The 24,186-nt window shown below is 48.9% G+C and overlaps 1 protein-coding gene across 2 annotated transcripts in view; it reads right to left on the bottom strand.

The window, feature by feature from the left end:
- The window catches only part of LOC139230494 (chondroadherin-like), a 46,019-nt gene that overhangs the window by 5,753 nt on the left and 16,080 nt on the right, over positions 1-24,186 (bottom strand). For both annotated transcript variants that reach the window (XM_070862316.1, XM_070862317.1), the window contains exons 2-3: positions 10,744-11,197; positions 4,063-4,670 (exon numbers count right to left, since the gene is read on the bottom strand). In XM_070862316.1, coding sequence (XP_070718417.1) covers positions 4,063-4,670; positions 10,744-11,197 — 1,062 coding nt within the window. The remainder of the gene's footprint in view (positions 1-4,062; positions 4,671-10,743; positions 11,198-24,186) is intronic.

The following is a 24,186-nucleotide window of genomic DNA, read 5'->3' as shown; positions in this document are numbered from 1 at the left end:
GCCGACCGAGTTGTGATTACTTTCCACACTTAAAAAAAGGGTCAATTTTGGCACCTCTGTCTTTTGCCACCTAACCAATCTCCTAACCAGGTCAATAACTTACCTTCAATTCCAGGAGCTTTCATTTTAGCCAACGGTCTCTATGTGGAACCTTATCGAATGCCTTCTGGAAGTCCATATAAACTGCATCCATCGACATTCCCCTGTCTACTACTTTAATTACTTCCTCAAAAAATTCAATTAGGTTTGTTAAACATGACCCACCCTTGTTGGTTCTCTCTAATCAGCTCAGATTTCACCACGTGCTCAGTCACTCTGTCCGTAATTATAGATTCCAATAACTTCTCAACAGAGACTAACTATAATTTCCTGGTTTCTCTCTCTCACCTTTCTCAAATAATGGAGTTACATTTGCAGTTTTCCAATAATCAACAGACATTCTCCAATCTACGACTTTATTTACATAGAAACATAGAAAATAGGTGCAGGAGCAGGCCATTCAGCCCTTCTAGCCTGCACCGCCATTCAATGAGTTCATGGCTGAACATGCAACTTCAGTACCCCATTCCTGCTTTCTCGCCATACCCCTTGATCCCCCTAGTAGTAAGGACTACATCTAACTCCTTTTTGAATATATTTAGTGAATTGGCCTCAACTACTTCCTGTGGTAGAGAATTCCACAGGTTCACCACTCTCTGGGTGAAGAAGTTTCTCCTCATCTTGGTCCTAAATGGCTTACCCCTTATCCTTAGACTGTGACCCCTGGTTCTGGACTTCCCCAACATCGGGAACATTCTTCCTGCATCTAACCTGTCTAAACCCATTAGAATTTTAAACGTTTCTATGAGGTCCCCTCATTCTTCTGAACTCCAGTGAATACAAGCCCAGTTGATCCAGTCTTTCTTGATAGGTCAGTCCCACCATCCCAGGAATCAGTCTGGTGAACCTTCGCTGCACTCCCTCAATAGCAAGAATGTCCTTCCTCAGGTTAGGAGACCAAAACTGTACACAATACTCCAGGTGTGGCCTCACCAATGCCCTGTACAACTGTAGCAACACCTCCCTGCCCCTGTACTCAAATCCCCTCACTATGAAGGCCAACATGCCATTTGCTTTCTTAACCGCCTGCTGTACCTGCATGCCAACCTTCAATGACTGATGTACCATGACACCCAGGTCTCGTTGCACCTCCCCTTTTCCTAATCTGTCACCATTCAGATAATAGTCTGTCTCTCTGTTTTTACCACCAAAGTGGATAACCTCACATTTATCCACATTATACTTCATCTGCCATGCATTTGCCCACTCACCTAACCTATCCAAGTCACTCTGCAGCCTCTTAGCATCCTCCTCGCAGCTCACACTGCCACCTAACTTAGTGTCATCCGCAAATTTGGAGATACTACATTTAATCCCCTCGTCTAAATCATTAATGTACAGTGTAAACAGCTGGGGCCACAGCACAGAACCTTGCGGTACTCCACTAGTCACCGCCTGCCATTCTGAAAAGTACCCATTCACTCCTACTCTTTGCTTCCTGTCTGACAACCAGTTCTCAATCCATGTCAGCACACTACCCCCAATCCCATGTGCTTTAACTTTGCACATTAATCTTCTGTGTGGGACCTTGTCGAAAGCCTTCTGAAAGTCCAAATATACCACATCAACTGGTTCTCCCTTGTCCACTCTACTGGAAACATCCTTAAAAAATTCTAGAAGATTTGTCAAGCATGATTTCCCTTTCACAAATCCATGTTGACTTGGACCTATCATGTCACCTCTTTCCAAATGCGCTACTATGACATCCTTAATAATTGATTCCATCATCTTACCCACTACTGATGTCAGGCTTACCAGTCTATAATTCCCTGTTTTCTCTCTCCCTCCTTTTTTAAAAAGTGGGGTTACATTGGCTACCCTCCACTCCATAGGAACTGATCCAGAGTCAATGGAATGTTGGAAAATGACTGTCAATGCATCCGCTATTTCCAAGGCCACCTCCTTAAGTACTCTGGGATGCAGTCCATCAGGCCCTGGGGATTTATCGGCCTTCAATCCCATTAATTTTCCCAACACAATTTCCCGACTAATAAGGATTTCCCTCAGTTCCTCCTCCTTATTAGACCCTCTGACCCCTCTTATATCCGGAAGGTTGTTTGTGTCCTCCTGAGTGAATACCGAACCAAAGTACTTGTTCAATTGGTCCGCCATTACATCCCTCAAAAGATGCAATTAGGTTTGTTAAACATGGCCTCTCCTTCACAATTCCAGCTGAAGGATGCACCAATGGCGGGAGTGCGGGGGCGGGGCTTTTAGAGGTCATGTGATGAAACCGTCAGGAATATGTCCAACCAGAGTTGGCGACCCTGCCCTTGGGTGAGGAGGGAAAGAGGTTTTGGGTGGTGGGTGGGGGCTTTTGTATGCAGGAAAGAAGACCCACATGGCATTGGGGCAAGTTCCGCAATCACCAAAATCAGCTACTTTCTCTCAACACCCATACCAGCAGCAAAATCGGGCTGGAAAAGCTGTTATTCCATGTGAAAGACCGACGGTTAGGGGCTGATGTTGGGCCACTCGAACTGTACCACCATATTCCCCCTGTCCCAGGGCTCCAACTTCATCAAATCCTAGCAAGCAACCGGGCCCCTGATTACCTGGCTCAAAGCCGGCACTGTCGCCTCTGAGTCAGAAGGTTGTGGGTTCAAGCTGCACTCCAGGGACCTGAGCACAAAATCCAGGCTTACTCTCCCAGTGCAGTGCTGAGGGAGTGCTGCACTGTCAGAGGTGCCGTCTTTCAGATGAGGTGTTAAACCGAGGCCCCGTCTGCTCTCTCAGGTGGACGTAAAAGAATGAGGCATAGAATACAACAGCGGGGAGGTTATGCTTGAACTGTATAAAACATTAGTTGGGCCACAGCTAGAGTACTGCGTGCAGTTCTTGTCACCACATTACAGCAAGGATGTGATTGCACTGGAGAAGGTACAGAGGAGATTTACAAAGATGTTGCCTGGACTGGAGAATTTTAGCTATGAGCAAAGATTGGATAGGCTGGGTTTGTTTTCTTTGGAACAGAGGAGGTTGAGGGGAGACCTTATTGAGGTGTATAAAATTATGAGGGGCCTAGATAGAGTGGATAGGATGGACATATTTCCCCTTAGCAGAGGGGTCAACAACCAGGGGGTATAGATTTAAAGTAATTGATAGGAGGTTTAGAGGGGATTTGAGGGGAAATTTCTTCACCCAGAGAGAGGTGGAAGTCTTGAACTCACTACTTGAATGTGTGGTAGAGGCAGAAACCCTCACCAAATTTAAAAAGTGCGCTTGAAGTGCTGTAACCTACAGGGCTATGAACCAAGAACTGGAAAGTGGGATTAGGCTGGATAGCTCTTTGTCGGCCGGCGGGGACACGATGGGCCGAAATGGCCTCCTTCCGTGCTGTAAATTTCTCTGATTCTAAAAGATGTCATAGCATTATTTTGAAGAAGAGCAGGGGAGTCCTCCATGGTGTCCTGGCCAATATTTATCCCTCAATCAACATCAGTAAAACAAATTATCTGGTCATTGTCACATTTCTGTTTGTGGGAGCTTACTGTGCGCAAATCTACATTATAACAGTGACTACACTTCAGAAGTACAGGTTGAACCTCCCTGATCCGGAACTCTCGGGGCCTGTTCTGGATAAGGGATTTTTCCGGACGAGGGGTGGTCACATTAAATTGGATGGTACAGGTACTGAGCAAGGGGATATCGGGGCTGGCTGGCTTGGGGCTAGGAATGCGGCAGAGAGATCATTCGGGGGGAGGAGCGGTGGATCGCGGGGTCAGGCCAGCGATTGCGGGAGTCAGCAGTGAGGAAGGACTTCAATTTGTTTGTGTCGGAGTTCTGCGCATGCGCCACCTGGTGGCCGAGAATGGTTCTGGACAAGGGGTGGTTCTGGATAAGGGAATTCTGGATAAGGGAGGTTTGACCTGTACTTGATTGGCTGTAAAGCGCTTTGGGACGCGCTGAGGTGGTGAAAGGCGCTATATAAATGCAAGCTCTTGATATTTTTTTACGTTTTACCTGCACGTTGAGCAGAAGCTTCCCCGCTTGTGCACGGGGGGAGCTACAGATGACCTCGCTCTGATCCGTCGCGCTCTGCTTCAGAAGCCAATCTCGGAGCCAGATCAGGCCACAGTCGCACCTCCAGGCGTTCCCGCTCAGCCCGAAGTGCTTGATGAACCAGAAGGATCGGGAGGCGGACAGGGTCGCCAGCCGGTTGTCCTTCAAGCTCAGAACCTCCAGCCTCCGGAACCGGGAAAAGGCCTCGGGAGGAGCCGCGTCCAAAGATGTGTCGTCCAAATAGAGCTTCGTCAGGTACCTCAACTTCTGGCCAAACGTGGCTGCGGTCAGTCTGGAGATGTTGTTGTTGCTCAGCTGCAGGACGTCCAGCCTCCTGATGGAACGTGCGGCACTGCTCGGTACGGCTGTCAGCTTGTTGCCGTCGAGGTACAGCTTCTTCAGGGCCCTGTTGCCAGTGAAGGCCTTTGAAGCGATGGCAGTGATGCCGTTGTTGCTGAGAAACAGCCAGCGCAGGGCCGAGAGGCCCTTGAATGTACCATCCACGAGAACGGTGAGCCGGTTGTTGTTGAGATAGAGAGCGTTCAGCTTTCTCAAGTTCGAGAATACACCTGGGGGGTGGGGTGGGGGAGGGAGGGGGGGGCGGGGAGCAGGAGGGGTGTGGGAATAAAAATGTTCAGTGTAAAAAATCTTCAACTTAGAAAGATAGAAGTAGGGCTGCCCTATTGACTCAAAGGTGGTTTATCACTAAAGGTTCATGAGCAGAGAACCCCAAGGCAAAATCAAAAAGGGCCACATTACAGCAAAATTCTAAAGGGGCAAAGTGTGTTAAAAAGATGAGCCTGAAGGTTCTGTGCCTCAATGCGAGGAGTATTCGTAGTAAGGTGGACAAATTAACTGTGCAGGCAGCTATTAATGAATATGATATAATTGACATCATGGAGACATGGCTCCAGGGTGACCAAGGCTGGGAACTCAACATCCAGGGATATTCTACATTCAGGAAGCATAGACAGAAAGGAAAAGGAGGTGGGGTAGAGTTGCTGGTTAAAGAGGAAATTAACGCAATAGTAAGGAAGGACATTAGCTTGGATGATGTGGAATCTGTATGGGTAGAGCTGCGGAATACCAAAGGGCAGAAAGCGCGAATGTGAATTGTGTCCAATGAAAAAGAAGGGCGGTAAGAAAAGGGATAACCAGCCGTGGATAACCAAGGAAATAAAGGAGAGTATCAAATTAAAAACCAATGCGTAAAAGGTGGCCAAGGTTAGTGGGAAACTAGAAGATTGGAAAAATTTTAAACGACAGCAAAGAATGACTAAGAAAGCAATAAAGAAAGGAAAGGTAGATTACGAAGGTAAAATTGCGCAAAACATAAAAACAGATAGTAAAAGCTTTTACAGATATATAAAATGGAAGAGAGTGACTAAAGTAAATGTTGGTCCTTAGAAGATGAGAAGGGGGATTTAATAATGGGAAATGTGGAAATGGCTGAGACCTTAAACAATTATTTTGCTTCGGTCTTCACAGTGGAAGACACAAAAACCATGTCAAAAATTGCTGGTCACGGGAATGTGGGAAGGGAGGACCTTGAGACAATTACTATCACTAGGGGGGTAGTGCTGGACAGGCTAATAAGACTCAAGGTAGACAAGTCCCCTGGTCCTGATTAAATGCATCCCAGGGTATTAAAAGAGATGGCGGAAGTTATAGCAGATGCATTCGTTATAATCTACCAAAATTCTCTGGACTCTGGGGAGGTACCAGCGGATTGGAAAGCAGCTAATGTAACGCCTCTGTTTAAAAAAGGGGTCAGACAAAAGGCAGGTAACTATAGGCCGGTTAGTTTAATATCTGTAGTGGGGAAAATGCTTGAAGCTATCAATAAGAAAAAAAAAAGCGGGACATCTAGACAGGAATAGTGCAATCAAGCAGACGCAACATGGATTCATGAAGGGGAAATCATGTTTAACTAATTTACTGGAATTCTTTGAGGATATAACGAGCATGGTGGATAGAGGTGTACTGATGGATGTGGTGTATTTAGATTTCCAAACGGCATTCGATAAGGTGCCACACAAAAGGTTACTGCAGAAGATAAAGGTACGCGGAGTCAGAGGAAATGTATTAGCATGGATAGAGAATTGGCTGGCTAACAGAAAGCAGAGAGTCGGGATAAATGAGTCCTTTTCGGGTTGGAAATCGGTGGTTAGTGGTGTGCCACAGGGATCGGTGCTGTGACCACAACTGTTTACAATATACATAGATGACCTGGAAGAGGGGACGGAGTGTAGTGTAACAAAACTTGCAGATGATACAAACATTAGTGGGAAAGCGGGTTGTGTAGAGGACACAGAGAGGCTGCAAAGAGATTTAGATAGGTTAAGCGAATGGGCTAAGGTTTGGCAGATGGAATTCAATGTCGGAAAATGTGAGGTCATCCACCTTGGGGAGAAAAAAACAGTAAAAGGGAATATTATTTGAATGGGGAGAAATTACAACATGCTGAGGTGCAGAGGGACCTGGAGGTCCTTGTGCACGAATCCCAAAAAGTTAGTTTGCAGGTGCAGCAGGTAATCAGGAAGGCGAATGGAATGTTGGCCTTCATTGCGAGAGGGATGGAGTACAAAAGCAGGGAGGTCTTGCTGCAACTGTACAGGGTATTGGTGAGGCCGCACCTGGAGTACTGTGTGCAGTTTTGGTCACCTTACTTAAGGAAGGATGTACTAGCTTTGGAGGAGGTACAGAGACGATTCACTCGGCTGATTCCGGAGATGAGGGGATTACCTTATGATGATAGATTGAGTAGACTGGGTCTTTACTCGTTGGAGTTCAGAAGGATGAGGGGTGATCTTATAGAAACATTTAAAATAATGAAAGGGATAGACAAGATAGAGGCAGAGAGGTTGTTTCCACTGATCGGGGAGTCTAGAACTAGAGGGCAGAGCCTCAAAATACGGGGGAGCCAATTTAAAACCGAGTTGAGAAGGAATTTCTTCTCCCAGAGGGTTGTGAATCTCTGGAATTCTCTGCCCAAGGAAGCAGTTGAGGCTAGCTCATTGAATGTATTCAAATCACAGATAGATAGATTTTTAACCAATAAGGGAATTAAGGGTTACGGGGAGCGGGCGGGTAAGTGGAGCTGAGTCCACGGCCAGATCAGCCATGATCTTGTTGAGTGGAGGAGCAGGCTCGAGGGGCTAGATGGCCTACTCCTGTTCCTAATTCTTATGTTCTTATGTAGACCACCAAATAGTAGTAGTGAGGTTGGGGACAGCATCAAACAAGAAATTAGGGATGCATGCAATAAGGGTACAGCAGTTATCATGGGCGACTTTAATCCACATATAGATTGGGCTAACCAAACTGGTAGCAATACAGTGGAGGAGGATTTCCTGGAGTATATTAGGGATGATTTTCTAGACCAATATGTTGAGGAACCAACTAGAGAGCTGGCCATCCTAGACTGGGTGATGTGTAATGAGAAAGGACTAATTAGCAATCTTGTTGTGCGAGACCCCTTGGGGAAAAGTGACAATAATATGGTAGAATTCTTTATTAAGATGGAGAGTGACACAGTTAATTCAGAGACTAGGGTCCTGAACTTAGGGAAAGGTAACTTCGATGGTATGAGACATGAATTGGCTAGAATAGACTGGCGAATGATACTTAAAGGGTTTAATTAAGAGGGGGAAAATCGAGTACGAGAGGAAGCTTGCAGGGAACATAAAACGGACTGCAAAAGCTTCTATAAATATGTGAAGAGAAAAAGATTAGTGAAGACAAACGTAAGTCCCTTGTAGTCGGATTCAGGTGAATTTATAATGGGGAACAAAGAAATGACAGACCAATTGAACAAATATTTCAGTTCTGTCTTCACGAAGGAAGACACAAATAACCTGCCGAATGTACTAGGGGATAGTGGATCTAGTGAGAAGGAGAAACTGAAGGATATCCTTATTAGGCGGGAAATTGTGTTCGGGAAATTGATGGGATTGAAGGCCGATAAATCCCCGGGGCCTGATAGTCTGCATCCCAGAGTACTTAAGGAAGTGGCCCTAGAAATAGTGGATGCATTGGTGATCATTTTCCAACAGTCTATCGATTCTGGATCAGTTCCTATGGACTGGAGGGTAGCTAATGTAACACCACTTTTTAAAAAAAGAGCGAGAGAGAAAACGGGTAATTATTGACCGGTTAGCCTGACATCAGTAGTGGGGAAAATATTGGAATCAATCATTAAGGATAAAATAGCAGCGCATTTGGAAAGCAGCGACAGGATCGGTCCAAGTCAGCATGGATTTATGAAATTAAATCATGCTTGACGAATCTTCTGGAATTTTTTGAGGACATAACTAGCAGAGTGGACAAGGGAGAACCAGCGGATGTGGTGTATTTGGACTTTCAAAGGCTTTTGACAAGGTCCCACACAAGAGATTGGTGTGCAAAATCAAAGCACATGGTATTGGGGTGATGTACTGACATGGATAGCAAACTAGTTGGCAGACAGGAAGCAGAGAGTCGGGATAAACGGGTCCTTTTCAGAATGGCAGGCAGTGACTAGTGGAGTGCCGCAGGGCTCAGTGCTGGGACCCCAGCTCTTTACAATATACATTAATGTATTAGATGAAGGAATTGAGTGTAAAATCTCCACGTTTGCAGATGACACTAAACTGGGTGGTGGTGTGAGCTGTGAGGAGGACGCTAAGAGGCTGCATGGTGACTTGGACAGGTTAGGTGAGTGGGCAAATGCATGGCAGATGCAGTATAATGTGGATAAATGTGAGATTATCTATTTTGGGGGAAAAAACACGAAGGCAGAATATTATCTGAATGGCGGCAGATTAGGAAAAGGGGAGGTGCAACGAGACCTGGGTGACACGGTTCATCAGTAATTGAAAGTTGGCATGCAGGTACAGCAGGCGGTGAAGAAGGCAAATGGTATGTTGGCCTTCATAGCTAGGGGTTTTGAGTATAGGAGCAGGGAGGTCTTACTGCAGTTATATAGGGCCTTGGTGAGGCCTCACCTGGAATATTGTGTTCAGTTTTGGTCTCCTAATCTGAGGAAGGACGTTCTTGCTGTTCAGGGAGTGCAGCGAAGGTTCACAGACTGATTCCAGGGATGGTAGGACTGACATGAGGAGAGACTGGATCGACTGGGCCTTTATTCACGAGTTTAGAAGGATGAGAGGGGATCTCATAGAAACGTATAAGATTCTGACGGGACTGGATAGGTTAGATGCAGGAAGAATGTTCCCGATGTTGGGGAAGTCCAGAACCAGGGGACATAGTCTTAGGATAAGGTGTAGGCCACTTAAGACTGAGATGAGGAGAAACTTCTTCACTCAGAGAGTTGTTAACCTGTGGAATTCCCTGCCGCAGAGAGTTGTTGATGCCAGTTCATTGGCTATATTCAAGAGGGAGTTAGATGTGGCCCTTACGGCTAAAGGGACCAAGGGGTGTAGAGAGAAAGCAGGAAAGGGGTTCTGAGGGAATGATCAGCCATGATCTTATTGAATGGTGGTGCAGGCTCGAAGGGCCGAATGGCCTACTCCTGCACCTATTTTCTATGTAATACGAGGCTTAATATTTTGTCCTTGTACAAGACCTTAATTAGGCCTTAGTTATAATACTGTGTCCACTGTGGATCTCCCAAACCCAACTGGCTGGGGTTTTATTGAGTCTTGTGAACATCACGTGACTGGCTAAGCCACTCCCAACTCAACAGCTCTACAACTATTTTAAAATAAACTTTAAATCAAGTACCCCCTTTTTGGTAAGGGCACTAGAACCCATAACTTTAGAAATTCACTGGGAACTTTTCCAAATCAAATTAAAATTTGGTTGCCGGGAGTGATGATGCACTCCAGTCCCTCTGGCGCCCACCTCTCGCGGAAGGCCGCGAGCGTACCGGTGGACCAGGGTGTTCCATCTCCAGGGACACCCTGGCTCGGATGTAACTGCGGAAGAGAGACAGGCAGTCGGGCTGAACGACCCCCTCGACCGCCCGCTGCCTGGACAGGTTAATGGCCACCTTGGCCAGGCCCAGGAGCAGTTCTACGAGGAGGCCTTCCGACCTGCCCGCTCCCCTCCGCACAGGGTGCCCAAAGATCAGGAGCGTGGGACTGAAGTGCAACCAGAATTTAAGGAGCGGCACCTTCAAATATTGGAACAGGGGCTGCAACCTCACACATACAACATAGACGTGGAACACGGACTCCTCCAGACCGCAGAAACTGCAGGCGACTCCGTGAACTGGCTTAAAAACTTATTGCATGGGACTGCTCTGTGCAACATTATCCAAGCCAAGTCCCTAATAAATAAAGGGAGGACTCCCATGTAGGGAGCACTCCACTGGGGACCCCTCAACAGCTCCTGAAACCCGTGAGCATACTCACCCTGAAGATGGAGCACGCGGTGTCCACTGGTACACTCGCGGCCTTCCGCGAGAGGTGGGCACCGGAGGGAATGGCGTGCATCATCACCCCTGGCAAGCACATTTTTTGATTGGCAGAGTTTCTAAATTTCTGGGTTCTAGTGCCCTTCCCAAAAAGGGGGCCACTTGATTTAAAGTTTAGTTTAAAATAGTTGTAGAGCTGTTGAGTTGGGAGTGGCTTAGCCAGTCACATGATGTTCACAAATACATTACAGATGGTGGGCAAAAGGGAAAGGAGTCTCGAGTACCTGGTGTGATGTTGGCGATGAGGTTGTTTTCCAGGTGCAGGAACGTCAGGGCGGACACGTTGTCAAACACGCCGACCTCCAGCGCTTCAATCCCATTGTTGTCGAGGTGCAGGAACTGCAGCCGGCTCAAGCCGTTGAAGGCGCCAGGCCCGACTCGGCTCACGCCGTTGCCGCTCAGGTGCAGCGTGGTCAGAGCGGGCAGGCCGAGGAAGGCGTTGGCCGGGATGGCAGGCAGGCTGCCGGCGCTCAGCTTCAGCTCGGTGGTGAGGCGGGGCAGCTCGCCGGGCACCCCGCTCAGGCTGACGTTGGTGCAGCCGACGTGCCAAGTGTTGGCGTGGCAGGTGCAGCCGCCGGGGCACGGGGCGTCCGCGGAGGGGGCAGTGGGTCCCACCGTCAGGGCCCGGCACAGCGCCAGCGTGGCCGAGCACAGGAGCATCCCAAACAATGCCATGTTCTGTGAAGACAAGCAGAGCAGAAGTAGGTGAGCGATGTACAACAACAACTTGTATCCAGACGTCCTGGTTAACCCTTGCCACCGGACCTAGACCGAGCTCTGTCGAGCCCGTGTGGTGGCTGGTGTGCAATGGCCACCACACACGTTAAAAAAAATCCACGCACAGGCATCTTCTACTCTTGAAGTTCAGGACTGGAAAGTCATTGAAACATTTGTGAACTCATGTGGAAGCAAGTCATCCTCGTTCGGGGGACAGCCTATGATGGTATTTATATAGCGCCTTTAACGTAGTAAAACGTCCCGAGGCGCTTCACAAAAGCGTTACAGACAAAACAAATAAATTTGACACCCAGCCACAAAAGAAGAAATTGGGGCAGGTGACCAAAAGCTTGGTCAAAGAGGTAGGTTTTAAGGAGCGTCTTGAAGGAGGAGAGAGAGGCGGAGAGGTTTAGGGAGGGAGTTCCAGAGCCTGGGGCCCAGGCAGCCGAAGGCACGGCCACCGATGGTTGAGTGATATATAATCAGGGACGCTCAAGAGGGCAGAATTAGAGGAGTGCAGACATCTCGGGGGGGGGGGGTTGTGGGGCTGGAGGAGATTACAGAGATAGGGAGGGGCGAGGCCATGGAGGGATTTGTAAACAAGGATGAGAATTTTGAAATCGAGGCGTACTTCACATATCAGGATAGAGCAGTTAATTCACAAGCAACAAAGACACACAATTGAGGTGAGTGACTTTATAAGGGGAGATTTTCCCTGCTCTGCACACAGCACTCTGTAACGGAATCTGTCTGATTTTCTGATATTCACTGCACACAATGCCATCCAGTACATGAGAGTGACTGCCCTTGACATCAAGGCAGCATTTGACCGAGTGTGGCATCAAGGAGCCCTAGTAAAACTGAAGTCAATGGGAATCAGGGGGAAAACTCTCCACTGGCTGGAGTCATACCCAGCACAAAGGAGGATGGTTGTGGTGGTTGGAGGTCAATCATCACAACCCCAGGACATCGCTGCAGGAGTTCCTCAGGGCAGTGTCCTAGGCCCAACCATCTTCAGCTGCTTCATCAATAACCTTCCCTCCATCATAAGGTCAGAAGTGGGGATGTTCACTAATGACTGCACAGTGTTCAGTGCCATTCGCAACTCCTCAGTTAATGAAGCAGTCCATGCTCGCATGCAGCAAGACCTGGATGACACTGAGGCCTGGGCTGATAAGTGGCAAGTAACATTTGCACCACACAAGTGCCAGGCAATGACTATCTCCAACAAGCGAGAGTCTAACCACCTCCCCTTGACATTCAACAACATTATTATCGCCGGCTGCAAAAGCTTCTCTAAATATGTGAAGAGAAAAAGATTAGTGAAGACAAACGGAGATCCCTTGCAGTTGGATTCAGGTGAATTTGTAATGGGGAACAAAGAAATGGCAGACCAATTGAACAAATACTTTGGTTCTGTCTTCTCGAAGGAAGACACAAATAACCTACCGGAAGTACTAGGGGACCGAGGGTCTAGTGAGAAGGAGGAACTGAAGGGTATCCTTATTAGGTGGGAAATTGTGTTAGGGAAATTGGTGGGATTGAAGGCCGATAAATCCCCGGGGCCTGATAGTCTGCATCCCAGAGTACTTAAGGAAGTGGACCTAGAAATAGTGCATGCATTGCTGATCATTTTCCAACAGTTTATCAACTCTGGATCAGTTCCTATGGACTGGAGGGTAGCTAATGTAACACCACTTTTTTAAAAAGGAGGGAGAGAGAAAGCAGGTAGTTATAGACCTGTTAGCTTGACATCAGTAGTGGGGAAAATGTTGGAATCAATTATTAAGGATGAAATAGCAGCACATTTGGAAAGCAATGACAGGATCGGTCCAAGTCAGCACGGATTTATGAGGGGGAAATCATGCTTGACAAATCTTCTGGAATTTTTTGAGGATGTAACTAGTAGAGTGGACAAGGGAGAACCAGTGGATGTGGTGTATTTGGACTTTCAAAAGGCTTTTGACAAGATCCCACATAAGAGATTGGTGTGCAAAATCAAAGCACATGGTATTGGAGGTAATAGACTGACGTGGATAGAGAACTGGTTGGCAGACAGGAAGCAGAGAGTCGGAATAAACAGGTCCTTTTCAGAGTGACAGGCAGTGACTAGTGGAGTGCCATAGGGCTCAGTGCTGGGACCCCAGCTATTTACAATATACATCAATGATTTAGATGAAGGAATTGAATGTAATATCTCCAAGTTTGTAGATGACACTAAACTGGGTGGCGATGTGAACTGTGAGGGGGATGCAAAGAGGCTGCAGGATGACTTGTACAGGTGAGATGAGTGATCAATTGCATGGCAGATGCAGTATAATGTGGATAAATGTGAGGTTATCCACTTTGGGGGCAAAAACGCGGAGACAGCATATTACTTGAATGGCGGCAGATTAGGAAAAGGGGAGGTGCAACGAGACCTGGGTGTCATGGTTCATCAGTCATTGAAAGTTGGCATATAGGTACAGCAGGCGGTGAAGAAGGCAGATGGTATGTTGGCCTTCATTGAATATTGTGTTCAGTTTTGGTCTCCTAATCTGAGGAAGGAAGTTCTTGCTTTTGAGGGAGTGCAGCGAAGGTTCACCAGACTGATTCCCAGGATGACTGGACTGACATATGAAGAGAGACTGGATCAACTGGGCCTTTATACATTGCAGTTTAGAAGGATGGGATCTCATAGAAACATATAAGATTCTGACGGAACGGGACAGGTTAGATGCGGGTAGAATGTTCCCGATGTAGGCGAATTCCAGGGGACACAGTTTTAGGATAAGGGGTAGGCCATTTAGGACTGAGATGAGGAGAAACTTCTTCACTCAGTGAGTTGTTAACCTGTGGAATTCTCTGCCGCATAGAGTTGTTGATGCCAGTTCATTGGATATATTCTCACCTCCTGACTCCCCAAAGCCTTTCCACCATCTACAAGGCACAAGTCAGGAGTGTGATGAAATACTCTCCACTTGCCTGGATGAGTGCAGCTCCAACAACACTCAAGAAGCTCGACACCATCCAGGACAAAGCAGCCCACTTGATTGGCACCCCATCCACCACCTCCAACATTCACTCCCTCCACCACCGGCGCACCGTGGCTGCAGTGTGTACCATCTACAAGATGCACTGCAGCAACTCGCCAAGGCTTCTTCGGCAGCACCTCCCAAACCTGCGACCTCTACCACCTATAAGGACAAGGGCAGCAGGTGCATGGGAATACTACCACCTCCAAGTTCCCCTCCAAGTTACACACCATCCTGATTTGGAAATATATCGCAGTTCCTTCATCGTCGCTGGGTCAAAATTCTGGAAATCCATCCCTAACAGCACTGTGGGAGCACCTTCACCACATGGACTGCAGCAGTTCAAGAAGGTGGCTCACCACCACCTTCTCGAGGGCAATTAGGCATGGGCAATAAATGCCGGCCTTTCCAGTGACGCCCACATCCCATGAACGAATTTTAAAAAGCTCCGCTCTCCTCCAATTCTGGACTCTCGCGCAACCTCCATTTCCATCGCTTCACCATTGGTGGTCGTGCCTTCAGCTGCCTGGGCCATAAACTCTGGAATACCCTCCCTAAACCTCTCTATCTCTCTTTTAAGACGCACCTTAAATCCTACCCCTTTGACCAAGCGTTTGGTCTACTGTCCAAATATCTCCCTACATGGCTCGGTGTCACTATTGTCTGATAACGTCGGGGCGCTTTACTATGTTAAAGGCGCTATATAAATACAAGTTGCTGCTGGTGTACGCAGGCCTGGGGAAACCCCTCATGCCGTTTCTACAAGTGTAAGGGGCAATCTGCAGTGCAGTGTTCCATCAACAGCCGAGTGTGTAAATGCCACGCCTGCAGTGGACCATGAAGAGCCCGGGTTTAATCTCCAGCCTGTGCTGAGCAACGGTAGAGTCACTACAGTCGGACTCGGAGCACTTGGGTTGGGAGGGCAATACCGACCTGGGTTCCTGCTCCTTTTCGCTATTGAGTGAGCCCCGCTTGTAATATATTTGCTTCGTGGGCTCTCTGCTTAAGAATTCATGGCAACACATTGCTATTAAGAACTAGTTGGTTTATTAGCAAAGGTTTCACAATCACACGACACATTACCAGTTCATCCACCAGGCTCTCAACCATCTGCCCCATCGTGGATCCCCCGAACCCAACTGGCTGGGGTTTTCTTGAGCCTTGTGAACATCACGTGACTGGCTAAGCCACTCACAATGCAACGGCTCTACAAACCCGTGAGCATACTCACAGGTACATACATTATAGTGCTGAAAGTGGATATCGGGTGAGGATGGGGCTGGACTGGTCAGGGATGGGTGGGATGGGCTGGGCTGGGCTAGAGTGGGATGGGATGGGCTGGAGTGGGATGGGCTGGACTGGGGTGGGATGGGATGGCCTCCACGGATCAGATGCCATGTTGACATTCACTGTCTCAGCTTACACTTGGGTGACTAGCGAGCTGGACCAGTGATCAGTGGATCTGTATTCTATCAAAATCCCAACCCTTGCCCGCCTCAATCCTGCCCCGCCCCAATCCCACCCTTCCCTGCCCCAATCCTGCCCCGCCCCAATCCCGCCCAGCCCTGCCGCAATCCTACCCTACCCCGCCCCAACCCCTCCTCGCCCCAATCCTGTCCCGCCCCAACCTTGTCCCGCCCCAATACTGCCCTGCCCCGCCCCCTTGCTGGCCCTGGGTCGAACGGTGGTGGAGAGAGACTCTACTGCCAGCAGCGCGTGAACCAAAATCTGTTTTCCAGTTTACAAGTGAGCAAGTTGGCATCTTGCGCTCAAGAGCTTTAGGAAACAGGTGGAGGAAATGGTTTGTCAAGAGCTGACAAGCGGACAATCCCAGACAGCTTTCCCTTATCTGAGACATACAGTGTGGCTTCCATTTCCCGACTGTTTCTTTCCGCACTTGGCAACCGAGACCTGCTGATGAATTCAACAGGAAATGAATCACCTTTGACCTTACGAAGTAATCTAAATCCATGCAATTAACATATATTGAATCCGAATACACAGATGTTGAAGCCCTGAGTGGCCTAGTCACGAAAGGATCGATTTGACCTGGAGCTGAGCTTCTGACCCCATGTTCCCTCCATCACAAGATTTCCAACGTAACATCGCCTGTTTCCGCCCTGCCTCAGCCCAGCTGCTGCTGAAACTCTCATCCAGACCTGTGTTACCTCCACACTCGACGATCCCACCTTCCACCCTCCGTAACCTCGAGCTCGTCCAAACCTCTGCTGCCCGTGCCCTGACATTTGTTTTTTAAATCTCCTGTGAATTGCCCTGGGAAGTTTCCCTACGTTAAAGGCGCTATATAAATTCAAGTTGTTGTTGTTGACACGCACCAAGTCCCGTTCACCGCCACCCCTGTGCTCGCTGACCGACATTGGCCGCCAGACCGCCCACGCCTCCATTTTAACATCCACAACCTCTTCTTCAGATCCCTCCATGGCCTCGCAATCTCCCGAACTCTGCAACCTCCTCCAGCCCCCCTGCGACCCTCCGACCATTCCGCATTCCTCCTGCTCCTGCCTCTTGTGCGTTCCCACCATCGGCAGCCCTACCCTCAGCCCACTAAACAAAAGAAAGAACTTGTATTTATATAGCGCCTTTCCGTTCAGGACGTCCCAAAGTGTTTTTTACAGCCAATGAAGTACTTTTGGAGCAGTCACTGTTGCAATGTGGGAAATGCGGCAGCCAACTCGTGCGCAGCAAGCTCCCACAAACATACAACGTGATAACGACCAGATAATCTGTTTTACTGATTTTTTGAGGGATAAACATTGGCCCCGGGACACTGGGGATAACTCCCCTGCTCTTCTTCGAAAGAGTGCCATGGGATCTTTTACGTCCACCTGAGAGAGCAGATGGGGCCTCGGTTTAAAATCTCATCTGAAAGACGGCACCTCCGACAGTGCAGCACTCCCTCAGTAATTTGGAGTGTCAGCCTAGATTTCGACCCACTGGATGACCACCGGACAAATCCTGACCTGCCCCGCTCTGGAATTCCCTGCTCTACCTCTCCGTCTCTCACTCCTCCTTTTAGACACTGCTTAAAACCTAGCTCTTTCAGCCATGGCTCAGAAAGTCGTGGGTTCAAGTCCCACTCCAAGGACCTGAGCACAAACATCCAGGCTGACACTCCCAGTGCAGTGCTGAGGGAGTGCTGCACTGTCGGAGGTGCCGTCTTTTCGATTAGACGTTAAACTGAGGCGCCGTTTACCCTCTCAAGTGGACATAAAAGATCCCGTGGCACTATTTCGAAGAAGAGCATGGGAGTTATCCCCGGTGTCCTCACACACACACTCACACACACGCACTCACGTAACACTCACTCACTCACACACATACACACTCACACACACATACACATTCACACACACATACACTCACTCACACACACACGCACTCACGTAACACTCACTCACTCACACACATACACACTCACACACACACTCACACACACATACACATTCACACACACATACACTCACTCACACACACACGCACTCACATAACACTCACTCACACACTCACTCACTCACAAACACACACATACACACACACTCACTCACATAACACTCACTCACACACACGCACTCACATAACACACACTCACACACTCACAAACACACACATACACGCACTCACATAACACTCACTCACACACACACACTCACACACACGCACTCACATAACACTCACTCACACACTCACTCACACACACACACTCACTCACACACACACTCACTCACTCACAAACACTCACTCACACTCACTCACTCACTTACACACACACTCACTCACTCACACACACTCACTCACTCACTCACTCACACACACACACACTCACAAACACTCACTCACACACTCACTCACACTCACACACTCACTCACTCACACACTCACTCACACACACACTCACACACTCACAAACACTCACTCACTCACACACACACTCACACACACTCACTCACTCACTCACATAAACACATCTCGCTCGGTCTTCGATTTCTCCTACAACCTACAGACTGAAAACCCGAGGGTGGCGTGAGGTAATCACTGCTTCCCGATTGATCCCATCCCCTCTGGACTCGGAAACAGCAATTCACTGTGAGGAACACTTTGAGACTTTTCAACAACACAATCGGGTCCTTAATAAATGCGGCTCCGTCCTCTGACACATGTCACCCTTGGTGTTGTCCCTCACTGCGAGAGCTGGGCCTTCACCTTGTGAGTATTGAACACTCGGGGATCGGCCGAGGTTTAGAAATTGCTTGTGAACTCCCCCATAACTGCGACGGTCCCAGGTCTGACCTCCGGTGTGCATCCTCGGTGTAATGCAAGGCTGCACCAACGGTGTAGCCCATTCCCCATCATCCAATGTTCCAAAGACCATGTCCCAACCAGTTTAACCCTCGCGTGCAGATCCACGTGAGAACATACGTCTTTCAGATGAGACGTTAAACTGAGGCCCTGACTGCCCTCTCGGGTGGACGTGAAAAACAAGGTTCTCCCCGGTGTCCTGGCCTATATTTTACCCTTTCAACCAACACCTAAAACATAGAAACATAGAAAATAGGTGCAGGAGTAGGCCATTCGGGCTACGGACCAAGAGCTGGAAAGCGGGATTAGGCTGGATAGCTCTTGTATGCGAGCTGATGCGTTGGCATTGACAGCCTTGCTGTCTGACAACAGGGATGTGAGTGGCTTATGGTCCGTCTCTAATTCAAACTTCCTACCAAAGAGGTACTGATGCATTTTCTTTACACCATAGACACATGCAAGCGCTTCCTTTTCAACCATCCCATAGCCCCGTTCTGCTGGAGAGAGTGACCTGGAGGCATAAGCCACAGGTTGTAGCTGACCCTCAGCATTACCCTGCCGCAACACGCACCCAACCCCATAGGACGTTGCATCACATGTCAGAACTAAACTTTTGCAAGGGCCGTACAGAATCAACAGCTTGTTTGAACACAGTAGGTTTCGCGCCCGATCAAAAGCCCGTTCCTGACAGTCCCCCCAAAACCAATCGCAACCCTTACACAGGAGCACGTGTAGCGGCTCCAACAACGTGCTCAAGTTCGGCAGAAAGTTCCCAAAATAGTTCAACAGTCCCAGGAATGAACGCAGTTCCGATGTGTTGCAGAGCCTGGGTGCTCGTCGAATCGCCTCTGTTTTGGATTCGGTGGGCAGAATCCCATCAGCAGCAGCCCTCCTGCCCAGAAACTCAACCTCAGGAGCTAAGAACACACATTTAGACTTCTTGAGTCGCAGGCCTACCCGGTCCAGTCGGCGCAGCGCCTCCTCCAGGTTGTGGAGATGTTCCTCGGTGTCTCGACCCGTGATGAGGATGTCGTCCTGGAATACAATCGTTCCGGGGATGGATTTAAGCAGGCTTTCCATGTTACGTTGAAAAATCGCGGCCACTGATCGAATGCCAAACGGGCACCTGTTATAAATGAACAGTCCCTTGTGCGTGGTGATGGCAGTCAGTAGTTTAGATTCGTCGGCCAGTTCCTGGGTCATATAGGCTGAAGTGAGGTCCAACTTGGTGAACAGCTTGTCGCCTGCCAGCGTGGCGAAGAGGTCCTCCGCTCTTGGGAGCGGGTATTGGTCTTGTAAGGACACCTGATTGATGGTGGCCTTGTAGTCGCCACAGATCCTGACAGAGCCATCCGCTTTGAGAATGGGGACAATGGGGCTCGCCCAGTCGCTGAATTCAACAGGCGAGATGATGCCCTCTCGCGATAGCCGGACCAATTCGCTCTCGATTTTCTCCCGCATCACATACGGCACCGCTCTGGCTTTGTGGTGCACTGGCCTGGTGTCAGGGTGATGTGTATCACTACTTTAGTGCCTTTGAAAGTCCCGACGCCCGGTTGGAATAGTGACTCGAATTGTTGTAGGACTTGTGAGCACCAACTTCGCTCCATCGAGGACATTGCGTGAACATCCCCCCATTTCCAATTCATCTCGGCTAACCAGCTCCTCCCCAACAGTACGGGACCATTGCCCGGGACAATCCAGAGCGGCAGCCGGTTCACTATCCCATTGTGCGTGACAGCCATCATTGCACTGCCTAGCACCGGAATGATTTCTTTGGTGTAAATCCTTAATTGTGTCTCGATACGTTCTAATTTGGGTCTACTGGCTTTGAGTGGCCATAGCTTCTGGAATTGTTGAACGCCCATGAGTGACTGGCTGGCCCCCGTCCAGCTCCATGCGTACTGGGATACCGTTCAGTAAAACCCCCATCATCATCGGTATGAATATTCACCTCATGGACCCGCTGAACCTCGGCGTCCATCGATTTGCCCCAAAAGTCACCCTGCCTCACAGAACCCTCTTCTGGTCCAGCTGCCTCGTATATCAGTCTGGTTGCAGGCTTTCTGCACATACGAGATAAATGGCCACTGAGGTTGTAGTTTCTGCTGACAAACTGTTGGAATCTGCAAGATCTGGCCGAGTGTTTTCCCCCACACCTCCAGCACGAGTTAAAGTTTCCATTGTCGGGGACAAAAGGTCTGTGGCCAGGAATTCCGCGCTGACTGTCCCTCTTGCTGCTCTTAAGTACCCTATTAGTGGGTGTCAGTGGCCCCATCGCGGGCCACATTGTCCACTCTGCTGGCGTGAACGTCCATTCAGCTTGCCATTGTCTCTGTTGAGGTCCTACTCTGGGGTCTATTACTGCCTAATGAATGTCGGACTGCCCCTGCCTGCCCGCGGGGCTCTGAGTAGCATTAAGGACGTTGACTCCCTGATCCCTCGCCACATTGGAGGCAGAATTGCGCGTGTAAATCATTTTTGTCTCTTTCTCCCCCGCCATGAAAGTCTGAGCTAACAACGCCGCCACTTCCAAGGTCAAGCCCTTGGTCTCAATTAACCTGCGAAAAATTCCCGCATGACCGATACCCTCAATAAAGAAGTCCCTTAGCATCTCCCCCATGCAGGCGTCTGTGAACTTACAGAGGCTGGCCAAGCGCCTGAGGTCCGCGACAAAGTCCGGTATGCTCTGTCCTTTGTGACGTCGGTGGGTGTAGAATCTGTGTCAAGCCATATGTATGCTGCTCGCCGGCTTGAGATGCTCCCCAATCAACTTGCTAAGCTCTTCAAAAGTTTTGTCCGACGGATTTTCGGGTGCCAGTAAGTCCTTCATAAACGCATAAGTCTTTGGCCCGCAACTGGTCAAAAGATGAGCCCTTCGCTTGTCGGCCGCTGCATCCCCCAGCCAGTCTTTCGTAACGAAGCTTTGCTGAAGCCTCTCAACAAAATCGTCCCAGTCTTCCCCAACACAGTACCGTTCCTCTGTGCTACCGGTGGCCATTCTCGCGGGTCGTGAATTCCCGTTTCTCGTCGCCAATGTAAAGTCCTTACTCTACAGCATGAAACCACACGAGACACATTCCAGGGACAAGGCCACTCCATGACCTTAACTCTTTATTACAGCACTCCAGAAGTGATGATCCTGAGTGGGACCTTCCTTTATATATCTGAGTGATCAGGTCAGGAGTGTCTCCCACAAGTTCACCCCCTGTGGTCAAGTTGTGCATCTGAGTTGAGTGTATACAACGTATACAGTAATACAGTGGTGTTACATTGTAGTTACAAACATGACAGAAGGACATTTCTATAGCGCCTTTCACGACCTCAGTACGTCCCATGCCAGGGACTGTGGCTCTCGTATTGGACTGGTCAGCCACCTAAGGACTCATGTTAAGAGTGGAAGCAAGTCTTCCTCGATTCCAAAGGACTGCCTATGATGACGTCCCAAAGGGCTTTACAGCCCATGAAGCACTTTTTGAAGCACTGTTGTAATGTAGGTGGATGTAGAGAGGATGTTTGCACTGATAGGGGAGACTAGAACTAGGCATAATCTTAGAATAAGGGGCCGCCCATTTAAAACTGAGATGAGGAGGAATTTCTTCGCTCAGAGGGTTGTAAATCTGTGGAATTCGCTGCCTCAGAGAGATGTGGAAGCCGGGTCATTGAATAAATTTAAGACAGAGATAGACAGTTTCTTCACCGATAAGGGAATAAGGGATTATGGGAACGGGTAGGGAAGTGGAGCTGAGTCTATGATCAGATCAGCAATGATCATATTAAATGGTGGAGCAGGCTCGAGGCATATGGCCTACTTCTGCTCCTATTTTTTATGTTCTTATGTAGGAAGCACGGCAGCAAATTTATGCACAGCAAGCTCCCACAAACAGCAATGGGATCATTGACCAGATAATCTGTTTTTAGGTGTTGGTTGAAAGGTTAAAATATAGGCCAGGACACCGGGGAGAACCTTGTTCTTCACGTCCACCCGAGAGAGCAGACAGGGCCTCAGTTTAACGTCTCATCTGAAAGACGTATGTTCTCACGTGGATCTGCACGCGAGGGTTAAACTGGTTGGGACATGGCCTTTGGAACATTGGGAATGGGCTACACCATTGGTGCAGCCTTGCATTACACCGAGGATGCGCACCGGAGGTCAGACTTGGGACCGTCGCAGTTATGGGGGAGTTCACAAGCAATTTCTAAACATCGGCCGATCCCTGAGTGTTCAATACTCACAAAGTGAAGGCCCAGCTCTCGCAGTGAGGGACAACACCAAGGGTGACATGTGTCAGAGGACGGAGCCGCATTTATTAAGGACCCGATTGTGTTGTTGAAAAGTCTCAAAGTGTTCTTCACAGTGAATTGCTGTTTCCGAGTCCAGAGGGGATGGGATCAATCGGGAAGCAGTGATTACCTCACACCACCCTCGGGTTTTCAGTCTGTAGGTTGTAGGAGAAATCGAAGACCGAGCGAGATGTGTTTGTGTGAGTGAGTGTGTGAGTGTGTGTGAGTGAGTGAGTGAGTGTGTGTGTGTGTGTGTGTGTGTATGTGTGAGTGTGTGTGTGAGTGAGTGTGAGTGTGTGTGTGTATGTGTGAGTGTGTGTGTGTGAGTGTGTGTGTGAGTGAGTGTGTGTGTGAGTGTGTGAGTGTTTGTGAGTGAGTGAGTGAGTGTGTGAGTGAGTGAGTGTGTGTGTGTTTGTGAGTGAGTGAGTGTGTGAGTGAGTGTGTGTGTGAGTGAGTGTGTGTTTGTGAGTGAGTGAGTGAGTGAGTGTTTGTGAGTGAGTGAGTGTGTGTGTGTGTGAGTGAGTGAGTGTTTGTGAGTGAGTGAGTGTGAGTGAGTGAGTGTGTGTGTGTGTGTGTGAGTGAGTGAGTGAGTGTGTGTGTGAGTGAGTGTGTGAATGAGTGTGTGTGTGTGTGTGTGTGTTATGTGAATGAGTGTGTAAGTGTGTATGTGTGTTTGTGTGTGTGTGTGTGTGTGTGTGAGTGAATGTGTGTGTGTGAGTATGTGTACCTTTACAAATATCTCAATTTATTGCTCTATAGATAAATATCTGTGTGTGTGTGTGAGTATCTCTGGATATCCGAGTGTGTGTAATTATGTCTGTGTGAGTCTATCGGTGCTGGAAATGGTGTTTGCTCAGTGCTCAGAGTCTGCAGGAAGAACTGCAGGAAGACAGGAGTGTGAAAGGGTTGGGTTCAGACACAGTGTGTTGGTTTTGTACGTCAGTGTTTGTGCTCAGGGACAGGGAGCGGCAGGAGTTCAGTTACATCCCGAGGCTGGGCCCTTCCTCTGGCACACAGTGAGGCTGAGCCCTGGTGGTGCAGTGCGTTCGGGCAATGTATTCATTGTTTGAAGCTTGGGCCCAAAGCAAGGCCAGCGATACATTGGGATTAAGGTCAGCCAAGCGGCTCTGAGAAATGGTAACGGTCCTAATAGTTGTTTCGTTCCCACGGAACTGAGCCCGGGCGTTTCTAATCAGGCATCAATTGGACAATGTGTCCCCCTGCCTGATCCCGTACCACAGCCCCCCCCATAACCCCACCCTGCACCCCCGTGCCCCATCCCCCCATATTCCATCCCCACTCTGTATCCCAGCCCCATACCCCACCCCGTCCCCA

This window comes from Pristiophorus japonicus, chromosome 19 (genome assembly GCF_044704955.1).
Source record: "Pristiophorus japonicus isolate sPriJap1 chromosome 19, sPriJap1.hap1, whole genome shotgun sequence".
Taxonomy (NCBI): Eukaryota; Metazoa; Chordata; class Chondrichthyes; family Pristiophoridae; genus Pristiophorus; species Pristiophorus japonicus.
Note: the sequence above shows the minus strand (reverse complement) of the source record. Positions and strands in the feature narration are given on the sequence as shown.